At 48.1% G+C, this 17,968-nt stretch overlaps 1 protein-coding gene across 2 annotated transcripts in view; it reads right to left on the reverse strand.

Moving 5' to 3' along the window:
- Positions 1-17,968, reverse strand: part of SRCIN1 (SRC kinase signaling inhibitor 1) — an 808,310-nt gene that overhangs the window by 356,937 nt on the left and 433,405 nt on the right. For both annotated transcript variants that reach the window (XM_078645611.1, XM_078645612.1), the window contains exons 9-10: positions 11,249-11,292; positions 9,693-9,874 (exon numbers count right to left, since the gene is read on the reverse strand). In XM_078645611.1, coding sequence (XP_078501737.1) covers positions 9,693-9,874; positions 11,249-11,292 — 226 coding nt within the window. The remainder of the gene's footprint in view (positions 1-9,692; positions 9,875-11,248; positions 11,293-17,968) is intronic.

Consider the following 17,968-nt stretch of genomic DNA (forward strand, 5'->3'; position numbering starts at 1 on the left):
GTACTCCAGCAGTCGCAACTCACCAGCTAGTTGCCCATGCGTGCGTGCGGCACCGCCAAGGACCGGAGGATGTCAGCCGCGGAGTCACCCCGCAAGCCCAAACTGGGAACTCCCATGCTTGGGCCGTGGTTTGCTGCAGGTTCACTTCACGTGCCCGAGCCATGCTCAATTAGGCCCACAGTGGGAAAGGTATATGCGACAGCCCACCTGGAAACTCTCTGTCTCCCCACGTTCCGCGCTTGCCACCACGCTTCAATTGGAGCCAATCTGCGCCATCCCACAGTCAGAAACAGTCAGATACATTGTCCTCCTCGCTACCATCTGCCATCCGTTTTCATACATTTGTGTGGCTCTTCACCTGTGCAGCTCGCGCGCCGCAGGGCACCCCCACCTCTGTTATCCTCGTGGGGGTTGTGGGCCGCTCCGGCTATTTTCTCACTATCCAACATCGTGGCCACAGCGTCGCAAATACGTCTCAACAATCTAGCTTGTCCCGGTATCTCCTAGCTGGCTGGCCACATACCTTCGCTTGTTGGGTGCACCCCCCCAGTCTCGCGCTGTACCTTCTGGTCAGCTCGCAGAGCCACCTCCTTCCATTTTCAGGCTATTACTTTCGGTGGGAGGCATGCACAGCCTATCTCTCCGCCGGCATGGCCCGGGCCTCCTCCACCGCCGCCATCTTATTGCAGAGAAGGCAGCAGCCGAGGAAGCCCTAACCACCGACACCTCCGTCGACATCTGCCGCACTCCGCACAGGATATCTTTATGTAATGCGCACTTACATCAGTTGCACATCACATACTTTTTCTTGTGCGGATGTGTGTTCGTTCCGCCGATATCAATGCCTCCGGTCAGCAGAGCAATACTATCGTGCACCCATCTTGCCGCGGCCTCTCTAGCACCCCCCCCAACTTTCTATAAGATTACATTATTTATTTTTCTTCTTCGTATGACTATTTCTTCTATCTGTAGCCAATAATATCATATGAAGATTTCTTTCATCTCCTGTGTATTTGGCTTTGAACAAATGATTCAGAAAAGAAACAGACATGCACTAAAGGTAGGGAAAACATTTCATGTGTTGAATGTATATATTTTATCTCTGCATGTTCCTATGTGTTTTTAGTTTATGCAAGTTGCCTTTATGCAAGATATTGAGTTTCCAGGCCAATGTTCTTTATATTTTTTAAAAATGGGCTGGTGACCAACCTCCTGAAATAATGTTGTGTCCCCGCACCCGCTCCCGTACCTATTCCATTCCCCCAACCCCACCCCCGGACCAAGCCCAGCCACACCACTCACAAACCTCACCAGCTGCCACTGGCCCCAAAACAACATCTGAGGTATTTCAGGGTAATTTGCGGCACCCTCTTCTACTTGCTAGACCCCACGTAGATGTGCAGCTGCCTTTTAATTTTGGGGAAATCTGCTGCTCTCACTTTTCGCATTTTACCTGGATTCTTTAATGAACATTCGGAGGCAATATTTGAAGCAACCTTAGCATAAGCCTTTATTGTCTCTATTCACTAAACTTGCGGATCGCCAGGAGACAACATCTGAAACCCTGGGTTACGGTCTCTACATACTGCACTTTCTGGAATGCCCGGAGACTATGTCTGAGGCAACCTAGGGGCATTACTCTCTAGCCTGTAGCACACCGCACTTCTTCTCTTTGCACGTCAAAAACAAGTGTCACAATACTCCTGTTATTCCTGTGATGTGTCGCAACTTTGGGACGTCCCACCATTGCCCTTTGCATAATGCACTTTTCTTTCTAGCACGTCATAAATGAATGCCATAAATGGGGTGCCGCTCGCTTTGAGGTTTCTTGTGTCTCACGTTTCCTGCCGCTACAGGAGTAGCTCCCTGCATTGACATTGCTCCAGCCCCTTGGTGAAGAGGGAAGTATTATCGTCTGCGTGGCCGCAGTGGAGGTGCGAGGCGCGGCTCCGGGACTGCGAGGCTCAGCCTTCAACTCCATCAGCTGTTGCCTCTTCCCGTGTGAGCCGCGCCCCCTCCCAGTGCCCGCCCACCAAGCTTTATAACCTCTCGCGGCCCCCGCTCCGCGGGTGCCGTTCGCTTTGAGGTTTCTTGTGTCTCACGTTTCCTGCCGCTACAGGAGTAGCTCCCTGCATTGACATTGCTCCAGCCCCTTGGTGAAGAGGGAAGTATTATCGTCTGCGTGGCCGCAGTGGAGGTGCGAGGCGCGGCTCCGGGACTGCGAGGCTCAGCCTTCAACTCCATCAGCTGTTGCCTCTTCCCGTGTGAGCCGCGCCCCCTCCCAGTGCCCGCCCACCAAGCTTTATAACCTCTCGCGGCCCCCGCTGCGGGTGCCGCTCGCTTTGAAGTTTCTTGTGTCTCACGTTTCCTGCCGCTACAGGAGTAGCTCCCTGCATTGACATTGCTCCAGCCCCTTGGTGAAGAGGGAAGTATTATCGTCTGCGTGGCCGCAGTGGAGGTGCGAGGCGCGGCTCCGGGACTGCGAGGCTCAGCCTTCAACTCCATCAGCTGTTGCCTCTTCCCGTGTGAGCCGCGCCCCCTCCCAGTGCCCGCCCACCAAGCTTTATAACCTCTCGCGGCCCCCGCTCCGCGGGTGCCGCTCGCTTTGAGGTTTCTTGTGTCTCACGTTTCCTGCCGCTACAGGAGTAGCTCCCTGCATTGACATTGCTCCAGCCCCTTGGTGAAGAGGGAAGTATTATCGTCTGCGTGGCCGCAGTGGAGGTGCGAGGCGCGGCTCCGGGACTGCGAGGCTCAGCCTTCAACTCCATCAGCTGTTGCCTCTTCCCGTGTGAGCCGCGCCCCCTCCCAGTGCACGCCCCCCTCTCACCTGACAGTCTATTAAGGCAAGAGCATAGACGCGCATCGCGGGACGCGCGCGGGTCGTAGCCCGGGGCGAAGCCCGGGCAAAGGGTGGGCCCGTTTAAGCCCGTTCAAGCCTGGGCAAGTCTGGTCTGGGCCAACCCATTGTCCTCTTCATTTGCCCATTGTTATTTACACCGCATCTTGGTTGCCCTTTGTTATTATTTGTAACACTCAACAATCTACGTGTGTCACAGCGCCATCATGACTACTAGGGCAATGAGGAACAAGACGGCGCAAGGAGTGGGTCCGGTGATTGGTCCGGTGATTGGCCCGATCGACCAATTCATTACCAAAGCTAATGACGCGATCAACCAGGGGATCGTACTCTTAGAAAGACGTGTCTCCCAGGACCTTGCAGCAGCACGAAGATCCTCAATGGGCCTTCTGGCTTTAGCCAAAACACCTACTCAACACGGAACTAATGTCCCACTATTGCAAGAAATCCGTGCTGAACTCCACACCATTCCAACGAGCGTCGACTTATCTGTCACTCACCTATCACTTGGGGAAGTTACTCTGGAAGACCTGGAGAAAACACCTACTCTGGTGATTAGCCCCACCCAAACTGCCCTGTTAACTCTGACTGAGTCACAACCCTTAACCGAGTCGCCATCTCCAGTAGCCGCTTCCCCCTCAAAAACTGATAAGGAGCCAAGGGAGGGTGCCTTTCTTAATCAAGACAGCACAAGACCAGTAGTTAAGACTAAGCAACACTGTCTACCAAAGTGCACCAGGTCTATAAAAACGCCTCGTACCAACCTTCGAAATAATGCAAGCCATTCATTGCTGGTCAATGTGGATGACCCCTCTGTTTTAGCTGCATTGTCGGACGACGCTTGCAGGGGTCATGATGCTGCCAATTTAAATTATCTCGCGCTTAACTCACAAGTGCTAGACATAATCAAGGATCTTATAAAAACCCAACTTTTACCAATAGAGCGAACTCTAAATAACATCGAGAAGCAGATTGCTAGATTAATCAACCACACTAGTTATCTCAAACCACCCACCACCACCCTATCTTCTTTAGCTCCTACGACCGCCAACTATGCTAAGGCAGTCACAGCACAGAAACCTACCCTTACCCCAATAACTCTCCCGAAACAGAATCCCCATAGCAATAGTACAACCGTCGTAAACAAACCCCCAACATCTAACAGTTCATCTCTTACTTCTAATATGAACATCCAGGCAGCCATTACTCAGTCAGGGAACTCTCATGTACCATCTCAACAAGGACCACAGAAACCCACGAAATCTAATCATTTGACTGCAAAGGCCCAGCACCCAAAGATACCGTATGAACAATCATATAGGTCAAGACAGATTCCAACACGTATCACCCTTCCCCCTGAATGTGGAGCCTATGTCCTTGTATTGGTAAACGTACCAGCACTCAAACAAGAACAGAGTGAAACAACATCATCCCTGAAAAACAAGATACTTCACTGGCTAAGCTTGAACTGTAACTTTCCAATAGAATGTGCCGGGGAAATTTCCCACACCCAACGAGTAGGCTGGATAGGCCCCCTACGCAAAAAATTTGAGGGGGACTGTGTAGCGATCACCTTTAGAAATCCCCAGTGGGCTGAAAAGACACTAGCTAAGGCACCTCCACCTTCCACATGGAAATTCAATACAACCCTTCTCCCATTGGGCTATTTCTATAGGCATTTACTAAACACAAACAACAATATCCCGCCTACCTCTATAAATCCGTTTCCAGAAAGATCTTTCCCCTCCACTTCTTACCCTCCCACTTCTTTTCAGAATTCTAAGTTCCTTTATCCAACAGGTTCGGTACAGTGGCATCAGAGCCAAACGCCGATACCGCCAGCTACCCATCCTTATCTCTCTGAAACCCCTTATCAAGAGAACGGAGATAATCGATGGAGACAAGCGGCCCTTCCATTAGCTACTCCATATAATATTCCAACTTACAATAGATTTAATGCTCTTTCTGGCTTAGACTTTAACGACTGACTTCCCAATTCTTATTCTACCAGGGAATTCTTACAACCATTTAAAACAGAGATGATTTTACTATCTAATTCATGCACCGCCTCTGAAAAAAGGTCAACACAGCTGTCCTCAACCCCATGCAAACTTAACTGCTCAATAACAAATCATCATAATATAGATGCTATGGCGATTGTAACATCGGATCAAATTAATTTGGAAGCCGCTGAAATCTTAGCTGATACAGGTAATCCCGTTGATCTCATTCCAAATACTCTGCAGATTCATTTCACTTTTTGGAATATCGCAGGTCTTTCTGCAAAGAAGACAGACCCCGATTTCCTGAGCCAGATCAATTTGAGCGGTTGTATCTGCCTTCAGGAGACTTGGGCCATAAGGCCAATTCATATGGTGGGCTTTAAAACTTTCTGGTCACCTGCGAAGAAATCAACCTCTGGTAGAAATAGCGGAGGCTTAGCCACTTACATTATAAATACTCTTCCTGTGGATGAGGTACTCCCCCTAAGACTAGATACAAACTTCCAGATTATAGTGCTAAAGGTCACCAAGCAAAGACTTTACTTAATTATAAACTTTTACAACAACCTCTCTCACGCTGATATGATCACTCTTCTCCCAGAGATCTCTGCAACATTACAAGAGCAACGAACCAAACACATCAAAAAGTCATGTACAATAATCTGGGGAGGAGATTTCAACCTTCACCTATGCAGTAACAGCGATAACAATAAGTGCGGTATTAGCGATGATGTTGACACAAACCTCACGCACTTTACACATTCTAATGTGGGAGAAACAATGACCGAAATTATGGCTGAACTAGAGTTACGTTTTGCTAATGAAACAAAGATTCCATCTGTTCCTTTCCAGCCCACATTCAATGGAAGAGGTTTAATAAGCCTAATTGACTTTATACTGATTTCACCACCCATAGGATTCACCATAGAAGATTTCAAGGTCCTTAAAAATCCTTTAAGTGACCATTTTCCAATCATCATGGTTCTCGCTGAAACAATAACGAATAAACCACATGACATCATGACCGCCCTAAATCAACGTGATATAGAATTGGGCTCCTTGAATGGCTTTACACTGAAGTGGGGCAGTATTGACAAGGAAGCAACAACCAAAAAAATAGTCATAAACAATCAAAATGATATTATAAATTGCTTGGACTCTACTACACAATCAAGCGAAATTATAAAGAGCTTCCTGACAATTACAACAAGTATACAAAAAGAACTAACTAGGAGGCAAAAACCAAGGCCCCAGTTAAAGAAAGGTTGGTTCAACTCAGCATGCACAAAAGCATCCACACGTTTAAAAGAAGCTCTAAACAGTGATCACAGGGATAGAGCTGAAATTACCAGACTCAGAAAGGAGTACACGGCTGTCCTAAACAACAGGAAAAAAGAAGTGAAAGCTGAACTATGGTCAACTCTGATCCAAAGCTCGGAATTAAAAAATAGTGCCTTGTTCTGGCAGGTAGTTCGTTCCCCATTCTTAACGGATAAAGACAATTCTCCTTCAATAGATGTTGCTATAAGTGAACATGAATGGGTGAGCCATTTTACAAAAGTCTTTGCGAAAGATCCGACAGAAGATATAGACCATCCTGAAGTTCTGCCACACATTGCCTATCCACTAAACCTTTATCTTTCCCATGAAGAGGTTCAAAAAGCCTTAATTCTCAAAAATAGCCAAAGCCCCAGGCCCGGACGGTGTCCCCGTTGACGTTTTCAAACATCTCCCGGATCTTTGGACCCCACTATTGACCAACGTCCTGAACGCTACCACTGAAGTAGGCCTCTTGGACTCTTGGAAAACATCAACGTTGGTACCTATTTTTAAAAAAGGAGATCGAAACAGTCCATCATGCTATAGGCCGATCTCCCTCCTGGACTCGTTAGGTAAGATGGCAGGACGAATACTCCTTGAGCGTCTCCAGGAGTGGGCTACCGACCATAAGATTATCTCAGACCTACAATACGGTTTCCGGGAGGGGCTAGGAACAGTTGACCAGGCCCTAAACCTGTCCCTACTGGCGGGCAAATATCTGGAAGCTAAAGGGTCTTCTTTTCATATGGCATATGTCGATCTCTCCGCAGCGTTTGATTGCGTGGCACACTCAACGTTGTGGAGAACTATCTTGAAAATGGGAGTTCCTACCCCAATCGTGGACTTTCTCCGAGAATTGTACTCAGGCACTACAGGCAGGGTAAGATTCGGGGTGAGGGGTGAGCTCACGGACACCTTCAGGGTGGAAAAGGGGGTCAGGCAGGGGTGCGTCCTGGCCCCCTTTCTATTCACCCTTTATACGAACGGCTTGGAGGCTGCCATGCTACAAGGCAGTAAGGACCTTCCCTTAATAGCTCGTCGGCAGATACCAGCGCTCCTATATGCCGACGACGCTGTTATTTTAGCAAGAACACCAAATGAATTACAGCTGGCCTTGAACAGATATTGCGCCTTCATGGCAAGTTTGAACCTGAAATTAAATGCAAAAAAAACGTATACAATGCATGCAGGGGAGAAAAGAAATGTAAAACACAGGAAACTACTGGTACATGGTGAACATCTGGATAGGACTACTACCTATCCCTATTTAGGGATTGTCATTGACGAAAAATTTAAATGGAGCACAGCTATCAATGCAAGGAAATTGCCATTTCTCCGAGAGACATCGTCGCTAAAAACCTTCTCACAAAGATTGGGGCAGCGACCAATTAAAGAATTATTGCAAATATATAACTCAAAATGTGTAAGTACAGCAACATATGGGGCGGGGATTTGGGGCTTTACAAATGTGGACTCAATACAAAGAATAGAGAACTCCTTCCTGAGATATTTGTTGGCGGTACCAAAAACTTGTTCCACCTATGCCTGCCACATTGAGTTGGGCATTGACTATATTACAGACACTATAAAATTGCAGCCAATAATGTTGTGGCGTAGAATATGGGTCACTGAGCAATGTCATTTGACTAGGGCGATCATTCAAGATATCTTAACATTGGATCACTCTAAAAAGATTAAATGGTTGTCCTATGTCAAAGCGCTATTAACAGATCTAGGATATAGGAAGTATTTTGACCATCCGTTACTGATAAAAGAAATCCCAAAAAAGAACTTAAAAAGGGAGTGCCTTGTTCATCTGCGCCAGTTACGCTTACTATCCGAGGTCCATAAACCATCTGTTCAACACTCTTTACTTGCCCAGACTGTGTTCACTGTTGAACCCTACTTGAATATTAAATTAACACAGTTTGAAAAAATGTTGCTCACTCGTTTCAGATTTGACCTGTTCCATTTATTGGTTGCATTTCCAAAGCAAAATGTCAGGATATCCACACTTTCTATGTGCCCTTGTGATCTAGTGTCCCCACAATCAACGATACACACAATGTTATTTTGTAAATTCTTTACTGAACCTCGTAAACGCTGGATACTGCCCATTTTGAAATTCTGGGGTCTTCGACAATGTCGCCCAGCGTATCTGGCACTTCAGTACCTCGAAAATGAAAACTATGCTAAAGCGATCGTATTTTATCTTAAATTTTGTATACGTCACCGCATGAATTTATGAGCACGAATAACATTGCAACTTTGCACAAATGAAAGAAACTAAGACAACAGGAAAATTGTATGTCATTACAAATGCCGAAAAAACTTACACAAATTGAATTGAGAAGTAGTTGCTATTTTTAATATGCTTTCCTTTAACAAATGCATACTTAACGGTTTTTAACTTCTTTGAAAAATTTGAAAATTGCTTATTTTGAACTTTTATGGTGTTTCTGTAAAACTACCGAATAAAGTTATTATTGAATTGATTTGAATTGAATGCCATAATATTTTTGTCAAACTTATTATGTGCTGCTCGCACTAGGGTTTCCGCGCTTGCTTGTAGACTCTAAACCTATTTTTGCGGAGTGCTCTGAGACAGCTTCTGAAGCATTCTTTAGTGATTTCGTTTACTGTCACTGCACAATGCACTTTGTGTAGCGCCAGGAGACAATATCTGAGGCAACTTTGGGATATTCCTTTATTGCCATTAGCACACTGCACTTTTCTTCTGTCGCTAAAATGAATGCCAAAATATATTTGTCATTTATCAAAATGCTGTTTTGCTCTTGTCACTTTCTCTTGTACCGCCTGAATTTACAATTGGTATCTAGTGCTTAATTTGTAAAACAAATAAGTGCCAGGGCTTCGTCAAGAGGCCACTGCAGCTTACACCACACATTGTCCCTGCCAGTACCAACACAACATCTTGCCATCACACGCCCACAAGTGTGAGAATTCGCACTACTCCAGGCCCCCAAAGCTATAAGAATAGCTTGGGCGGCAGGCAATAGTCATTTTTCATGTTTATTGAATTAATAATGGACTGTTGTTGTAGTCATCTCTAAATTAGACAGACCGCACCACCTTGCGGCAGACTGTCACAAGCGTTGGTGTTGACAATTAAGTTCTGGTGCTGAGCACCAGAAACCATTGGCTCAAATTTAACACGGTGTGTATCCTTGTTTTAACAATGAGATGTCTGTATGTTAAGGTTTTAATTAACTGTACTATTATATAAACTAAGAATAAAGAAGTGTGCACTTCCTATATTTGCCACAACCTTTCGCCAGGAGACGTTTCCCCAGGAAAAGCACAGGAAAATATGCTGTACTTCAGAGTGCAGGATGCAATTAAAAACAGATGCCTTCTGCAGTATTAATCAGCCGTGCAGTTTAAGTATTGTGCTATCAATTGAGTATCCATCTATTCAACAATTTTGAGATCATGCAGAAGTCACACTTTAGAAAGTTCTCCTAGAGGACATTAGAAGATGGTGCGCATACCTGCATCTTCTTTAGCTGGTGCAGCTGATTGCGCAGCTCACTGGTGTTCTGCTGCAGGCCGTGCAGGTGCAGCTGCATGTGCAGACGGTTTATGGCAGTCTGTTGGTTCACGGGGGCAGTGGCAGCCTGAGCTGGAGTGGAGTCGGACATGGCCATGCTGTTCCTGTTGGAGTGGCTGACAGCTGTTTACAGAAAGACTCAATTAGTATTAAAAGTTGAAGGAGAGTACTTAATGGGAAGGGGGAAATTAAGTGGGGGAGGGGGGGCATAATACGTGAAGAAAAGTAGAGGCAGTACAAGGGCAGATAAAGAAACCAACATGACAATTATAATCAGACACAAAGAAGTGCAAACAGTGCTAGGACAAGGAAAGGTGTACTGCATTCAAAGTCATGCCCAAAGGTCACTGGGGACACAGAGAGCAATGCCCACGATAAGAAGCATCTCCTAGTAAAGTGCGCAAAGACAGTTATACAGCAGTTAAGCAGGGAAAAGCACACAGCGAGCTGCTCCACTTAACATCACAGGGTACCACATAAGGTAAGTTACACTTCTGAAAGGAACATAGAACACATGACACTACCCACTATAGGTGGTCCCTTTAATGACTACAAAGCACTGCACAAGATTAGTTGGCTTGTGCTGGGCACAATAAACCCAAGGGACATTACTTCTGTAGGAGACACAGAGCATGCAGTCAACTGCTATCCTAAGAGCACTGAACAAGCTATGAAGAGCACCATATAGCAAATCCCCCCTCTTGAGACACGCAGAGGCACAGTCATCCCAAACAATAGCAGTTATGTGTGCGTGGACACGGAATCTGCCTGTTTCTCTAGTTTGGATGTAGAGCAGATTATGACAGTTTTCCAAATTCAGTTTCGCTGTGCAGGCAAACTCAAAAGAATAGGGAGGAGGGCAGATTTTGAATGTTTCACTTTGTGGCAACATATTTCCCCAACACTGATGTTGAGTGCCTATCTACACTAAATATATTGATTGATCAGCACACCCAGGGCGCTAAACAAGGTAAACTGACCTTGAGGTCCAACAATAAACAATAGTTGGTATTCTGAGCACAACCATGGCTGCTGAATTTGGCAAAACCCAAGGCTAAAGCTATATCAAGGAACCGAAAGAGATGTTTACATTAATTTTCAGATAATATTTCAAGGTGTGCAGTGCTCAAACAAAACAATGTCAGGAAAACTCACAAGAAAGGTGAGCAAACTTGTTGGGTAACATACAAACCATCAAGCAGTTCCATAATTCCATATACCCCTTCCTCTCTGCTGCCTCCATAATCTGTTAACAGCTTCTCTTTTATCAAGCTACTGCCCCCCTCGTCTCAAAGTCTCACTAACCTATATTAAACATATCCATTCCCCCCTTGTCCATCAATCCACTGGTATTGGACAGGATCTCATTTAGGAAGCATTACGCTTAAAAATATGCATCTAATAAGTAGCACTGATATTGCAGGTGAAACATGAATCTCAAAGTTTGCAAAGAATGGGATCCCAGAGAAGAAACAAGATTCGGACTTGGACACTTACTACTTGCAGTTGGTGCTACTCCGTTCGGTGGCTCTGTCTTTTCACTAAGGAAGAAAGCAGAATAAAATAATTTGAGAAATCTGTTTACAGAATAGATTCCCAACCAGCACTATGCAACATCCAAACCTTCCTGTGCACCGGTCAGATTCCGGTCCTTCCACCTTTTTGGATCCATTGATTGGAATGCTCTCACACCAGAGTTAGCCCAAAACGCAGGACTTTTTAACTAAACAAAATACATTTTGAAGGTCACAGAGATTGAAGGTTTACCATGGAAGAGCCTTACAATGTTAACATGCCTATTTAGGTTTTCTTGATATACACCTCACGCTAAGTGAGTGCTCCCCTTCACATTGATATATAGTGGGTAATCTGCTGTACAGTATTTCAGATTTCTATCCATGCTGTTCTCACTACCCAAACAGAAGCGTATTTAAACTTTCCATTTACACCTTCATTGATTTATGTAGCGTCACACGTCATCTATTGTCTAATGTACCATATACCTTAATAATAATTTTTCTCAAGAAAACGTTACTCAATGCTGAAAGTATAAACATATACATATTTTTGGTTTACTCTTGACATATACAGGTTGAATACAGAAAAAGAACAAGCATTTGCAATGCAATAGGTCTCGCATTAGGAAAGTGTGTGCTATTTGTATTGTAAATGACAATTTCTTTTAATATGTGTTGGCTTTAAAAATATATAAATTAATAGCATTGTTATTCACAAAGCCAATAGCTTACACTTTCCTAATACGAGTCCTATTGGCTATGGCAATGCTTGTTGGTAGCAAGCAAGGACAGTGCTGTTGTGGTGCTGAGTGATGATGTGGTTAGGCTGAGTGATGTGGTGGTGTCCCAGAGTGATGTTGTGGTGTCCCAGAGTGATGTGGTGGTGTCCCAGAGTGATGTGGTGGTGTCCCAGAGTGATGTGGTGGTGTCCCAGAGTGATGTGGTGGTGCCCCAGAGTGATGTGGTGGTGCCCCTGAGTGATGTGGTGGTGCCCCTGAGTGATGTGGTGGTGCCCCTGAGTGATGTGGTGGTGCCCCTGAGTGATGTGGTGGTGTCCCAGAGTGATGTGGTGGTGTCCCAGAGTGATGGGGTGGTGTCCCAGAGTGATGGGGTGGTGTCCCAGAGTGATGTGGTGGTGCCCCCGAGCTATGTGGTGGTGTCCCTGAGTGATGTGGTGGTGTCCTAGAGTGATGTGGTGGTGTCCTAGAGTGATGTGGTGGTGTCCTAGAGTGATGTGGTGGTGTCCTAGAGTGATGTGGTGGTGTCCTAGAGTGATGTGGTGGTGTCCTAGAGTGATGTGGTGGTGTCCTAGAGTGATGTGGTGGTGTCCTAGAGTGATGTGGTGGTGTCCTACAGTGATATGGTAGTGTCCCTGAGTGATATGGTGGTGTCCCTGAGTGATGTGGTGGTGTCCCTGAGTGATGTGGTGGTGTCCCTGAGTGATGTGGTGGTGTCCCTGAGTGATGTGGTGGTGTCCCTGAGTGATGTGGTGGTGTCCCTGAGTGATGTGGTGGTGTTGTGTGGCGTTCAGTGCTAGGACAAGGAAAGGGGTACTGCATTCAAAGTCATGCCCCAAGGTCACTGGGGACACAGAGCAATACCCACGATAAGAAGCATCTCCTAGTAAAGTGCGCAAAGACAGATATACAGCAGTTAAGCAGGGAAAAGCACACAGCGAGCTGCTCCACTTAACAACACTGCTGCATTACTCACACTGCTGCATGCTGCACACTGCTGCACGCCTCACACTGCTACACGCCTCACACTGCTGCACGCCTCACACTGCAGCATTACTCACACTGCTGCATTACTCACACTGCTGCACGCCTCACACTGCTGCACGCCTCACGCTGCATGCTGCACACTGCTGCACAACACACTGCTGCACGACACACACTGCTGCACGCCTCACACTGCTGCACGCCTCACATTGCTGCACACCTCACATTGCTGCACGCCTCACACTACTGCACGCCTCACACTACTGCACGCCTCACACTACTACTGCACGCCTCACACTACTACTGCACGCCTCACACTGCTGCACGCCTCACACTGCTGCACGCCTCACACTGCTGCACGCCTCACACTGCTGCATGCCTCACACTGCTGCACGCCACACTGCTGCACGCCACACTGGTGCACGCCTCACACTGCTGCATGCCTCACACTGCTGCACACTGCTGCATTACTCACACTGCTGCATGCTGCACACTGCCGCACGCCTCACACTGCTGCACCCCTCACACTGCTGCACCCCTCACACTGCTGCATGCTGCACATTTCTGCATTACTCACACTGCTGCATGCTGCACACTGCTGCACGCCTCACACTGCTGCATTACTCACACTGCTGCATGCTGCACACTGCTGCACGCCTCACTGCTGCACGCCACACACTGCTGCACGCCTCACACTGCTGCACGCCTCACACTGCTGCACACTGCTGCATTACTCACACTGCTGCAGGCTGCACACTGCTGCACGCCTCACACTGCTGCACGCCTCACACTGCTGCACGCCTCACACTGCTGCACGCCTCACACTGCTGCATGCCTCACACTGCTGCATGCCTCACACTGCTGCACGCTGCACACTGCTGCATTTCTCACACTGCTGCATGCTGCACACTGCTGCACGCCACACATTGCTGCACGCCTCACACTGCTGCACGCCTCACACTGCTGCACGCCTCACACTGCTGCACGCTGCACACTGCTGCATTTCTCACACTGCTGCATGCTGCACACTGCTGCACGACACACTGCTGAACGACACACACTGCTGCACGCCTCACACTGCTGCACGCCTCACACTGCTGCACGCCTCACACTGCTGCACGCCTCACACTGCTGCACGCCTCACACTGCTGCACGCCTCACACTGCTGCACGCCTCACACTGCTGCACGCCTCACACTGCTGCACGCTGCATACTGCTGCACACTGCTGCATTTGTCACACTGCTGCACGACACACTGCTGCACGACACACTGCTGCACGCCATACACTGCTGCACGCCTCACACTGCTGCACGCCCCACACTGCTGCACGCTGCACACTGCTGCATTTCTCACACTGCTGCATGCTGCACACTGCTGCATGACACACTGCTGCACGCCTCACACTGCTGCACGCCTCACACTGCTGCACGCCTCACACTGCTGCATGCCTCACACTGCTGCACGCCTCACACTGCTGCACACTACTGCATTACTGCGTGCAGCAGTGTGTGGCGTGCAGCAGTGTGCGGCATGCAGCAGTGTGAGGCGTGTGGCAGTGTGCAGCATGCAGCAGTGTGAGTAATGCAGCAGTGTGCAGCAGTGTGAGGCGTGCAGCAGTGTGGTGTGCAGCAGTGTGGCGTGCAGCAGTGTGGCGTGCAGCAGTGTGGTGTGCAGCAGTGTGAGGCGTGCAGGAGTGTGAGGCGTGCAGCAGTGTAAGTGCTTTGATACTAGAGTATGCATTCTCTCGTATCAGTGAGCGAGTGAACCAACGCAATGGTTTTTTAAACAACAAGAAAAGCGGACAGGCTGCACACTGCTGCACGCCTCACACTGCTGCACGCCTCACACTGCTGCACGCCTCACACTGCTGCACGCCTCACACTGCTGCACGCCTCACACTGCTGCACGCCTCACACTGCTGCACGCTGCACACTGCTGCATTTCTCACACTGCTGCATGCTGCACACTGCTGCACGCCACACTGCTGCACGCCACACACTGCTGCACGCCTCACACTGCTGCACGCCTCACACTGCTGCACGCTGCACACTGCTGCATTTCTAACACTGCTGCATGCTGCACACTGCTGCATGACACACTGCTGCACGCCTCACACTGCTGCACGCCTCACACTGCTGCACGCCTCACACTGCTGCACGCCTCACACTGCTGCACGCCTCACACTGCTGCACGCCTCACACTGCTGCACACCTCACACTGCTGCACACCTCACACTGCTGCACACTACTGCATTACTGCGTGCAGCAGTGTGTGGCGTGCAGCAGTGTGCGGCATGCAGCAGTGTGAGGCGTGCAGCAGTGTGAGGCGTGCAGCAGTGTGAGGCGTGCAGCAGTGTGAGGCGTGCAGCAGTGTGAGGCGTGCAGCAGTGTGAGGCGTGTGGCAGTGTGCAGCATGCAGCAGTGTGAGTAATGCAGCAGTGTGCAGCAGTGTGAGGCGTGCAGCAGTGTGGTGTGCAGCAGTGTGGCGTGCAGCAGTGTGGCGTGCAGCAGTGTGGCGTGCAGCAGTGTGGCGTGCAGCAGTGTGGTATGCAGCAGTGTGAGGCGTGCAGGAGTGTGAGGCGTGCAGCAGTGTAAGTGCTTTGATACTAGAGTATGCATTCTCTCGTATCAGTGAGCGAGTGAACCAACGCAATGGTTTGTAAACAACAAGAAAAGCGGACATCAAAGGAAGGGTGGGAGGGAACGAGCATATGGGGTATGAGCGATAACGAAAGTTAATTGTTATAAGAGGGGGAGCAGGAAGTGAGGCCGAGCGCACGCTGGCAAAAGCAGTCTGCTGCTTTCAAGTCCGATGCCAGATGCCAGCTTCACGCTTGAATGCCTCACATGCACTGGCCATAAACCGCATTACAAAGGTCTTTGGGAGCATTTTCTGGTGCCCCTTACTAAATCTCACATAGCGATCGCTTACGCGATAGCTAGGCGAGACCTAAAAAAAGACTAACCGGAGGGCAAGTTTGCGTAGATATATTCCCTGATGTTTTCATTATGTAAGATACCCTGTTCTTAGGAAACAAATGACATTTTCTTGGGCATTTGGTGTTTTAGTTATATTTTGGTCTTCCACACTAGCTATATAAGGTGTAGGGTGGCCACCATTATTATTAGGTGAGAAAGGACAGTACATTTATGACTGTGGCCACCCTTCTTAAAAAGACAGGCAGGGCTGATGGTATTGGAAATGTAGGGGAGACGGGAATCAGCATTTGTGTGTGTTTACATCCCATCATTCCTTCAGATGCTCCCCTTGATGAATTAAATGCACTCCGAATGGAGGCTCCACTTGTCATCACAGTGACTGATACTGAATAACAGTCATTGAATACAGAATGTGATTTTTGTAGTATATGGATGGCGGCAATCCATCGGGCTTCTCCTCTCTCGACTTGGGTGGCTTCCAATGGCCACCAGAATGTTCGGAGTAGCTGGCATCCCCAGACTACGGCAGACATATATTGTTCAGCAACACATCAGTCTTTTTCTCACTATGCTAATATTTTGTTCTGACCCCTGATCTCCAGTGAGTGTCTGGAGTGCGAAGACTTTATGCTGAAACCACGAACCGGGAACAGCTCTTAAGGCTGAGCTTCCCAATCCCCTGGAATGAGCAAGAATGCCAGGCAAAACAGATGAAGAAATTCAAGTCCACCAACCTATTTACGAGGCTGGCTTCTGGCTCTGTGCTGCATTTGTTGTCTATGACTGAGGAATCGTTGTAGGAGAACTCTCTAATGGAGGAAGTACGGAAGGCTTCCATGGCTGTGGTAGTGGAAGCAGGCACCCCTTCTGATAGTTTTGAGTCCTATTGTTTAATTTCCCTTATTAACAGAGAGGCCAAGATCTTGTCTAAGTCCCAGCTAACTACCTATTGAAAAAGATCCCAGCATTTCTATCCTTCAACCAAAATGGGCTCATACAGAAAATGTTCACTAGACATAACTTAAGGAACCTCCATCTGGCCATAGCAACAATGTATGATTTGTCTGACCCATTTGCTATTGTTCTGGTCAACTTTGAGAAGGCCTATGACTCTCTCTTAGTCATAGCTTTTCCTTTCACTAAAGTGGGTGCATTTTGGGCTTTCGCTCTTAGCATAAATCATAATTCACTATTCTGATTTGATGGCTTGAGTGAGGGTTGATGGGGATGCTCTTGATTCCTTATGATAGGTCTGAGTACTCACAAGTGATGCCCCATTTTGCTGCAGCTTTTTGACTCGGCCAATAATAAACTCACTTCAGGGCGGGGAACAGGCAATGTACTACCAGAACAAAGTGCGGCTGCGAGGAGACTGTTCTAAATATCTGTGGTTGCAGGACATCTGGGCAAGGCAGCAGTTTTGAGATCTTAATTTAGTGCTGCTACTGAAAGACATTAAGAAAGATCTTTGGGGGGGGGGGGGTGTGGCTAGCGACCAATGAAAATGGCCGCAGCCTGAAAGAGCTCCGGCGAACGTTCCAACCTTCCCCGAGAATCCTGACATGCATCCGAATACCCAGTAGAAAATAACCATCAGCAACGACTTCTGTTTGCCCGGTGCACGATATACGGCAAGTCCGGGTTCCGTGGGGGCCGCAGGGACTGAAGGCGACTGACGGGCAGGACCTTGGCCTACATGCAGCAGACGAGCCGGGCCTTGCGTACGGAGGAGGCCGAGTGAGACAGGGGTGGCGGGGGCCTACTCCGCAGTGAGTACTGCACCAAAAAGAGATAAGCACCAGGCGACGCGGAGTGCGGTGAAAGGAGCTGCTGGCAGAACTGTGCATGGAGGTAAATGAGCAGCCTGCCGCGAGCACAAGCGGCGTCTCGTAGATCTGATTGATTACCATGGTACCGGGGAGCGGTTGCAAGAGCCTAGTCAGAACGGGGCCAGAATTACCAATTATTGCCAACGGTAAGGGTACTGCCCGGGGAAAAACCCTGCGGAGTTAAATAATCTGCCCGCTGCAATTAACAGA

The sequence above is a fragment of the Lissotriton helveticus genome, chromosome 5_1 (genome assembly GCF_964261635.1).
Source record: "Lissotriton helveticus chromosome 5_1, aLisHel1.1, whole genome shotgun sequence".
NCBI lineage: Eukaryota > Metazoa > Chordata > Amphibia > Caudata > Salamandridae > Lissotriton > Lissotriton helveticus.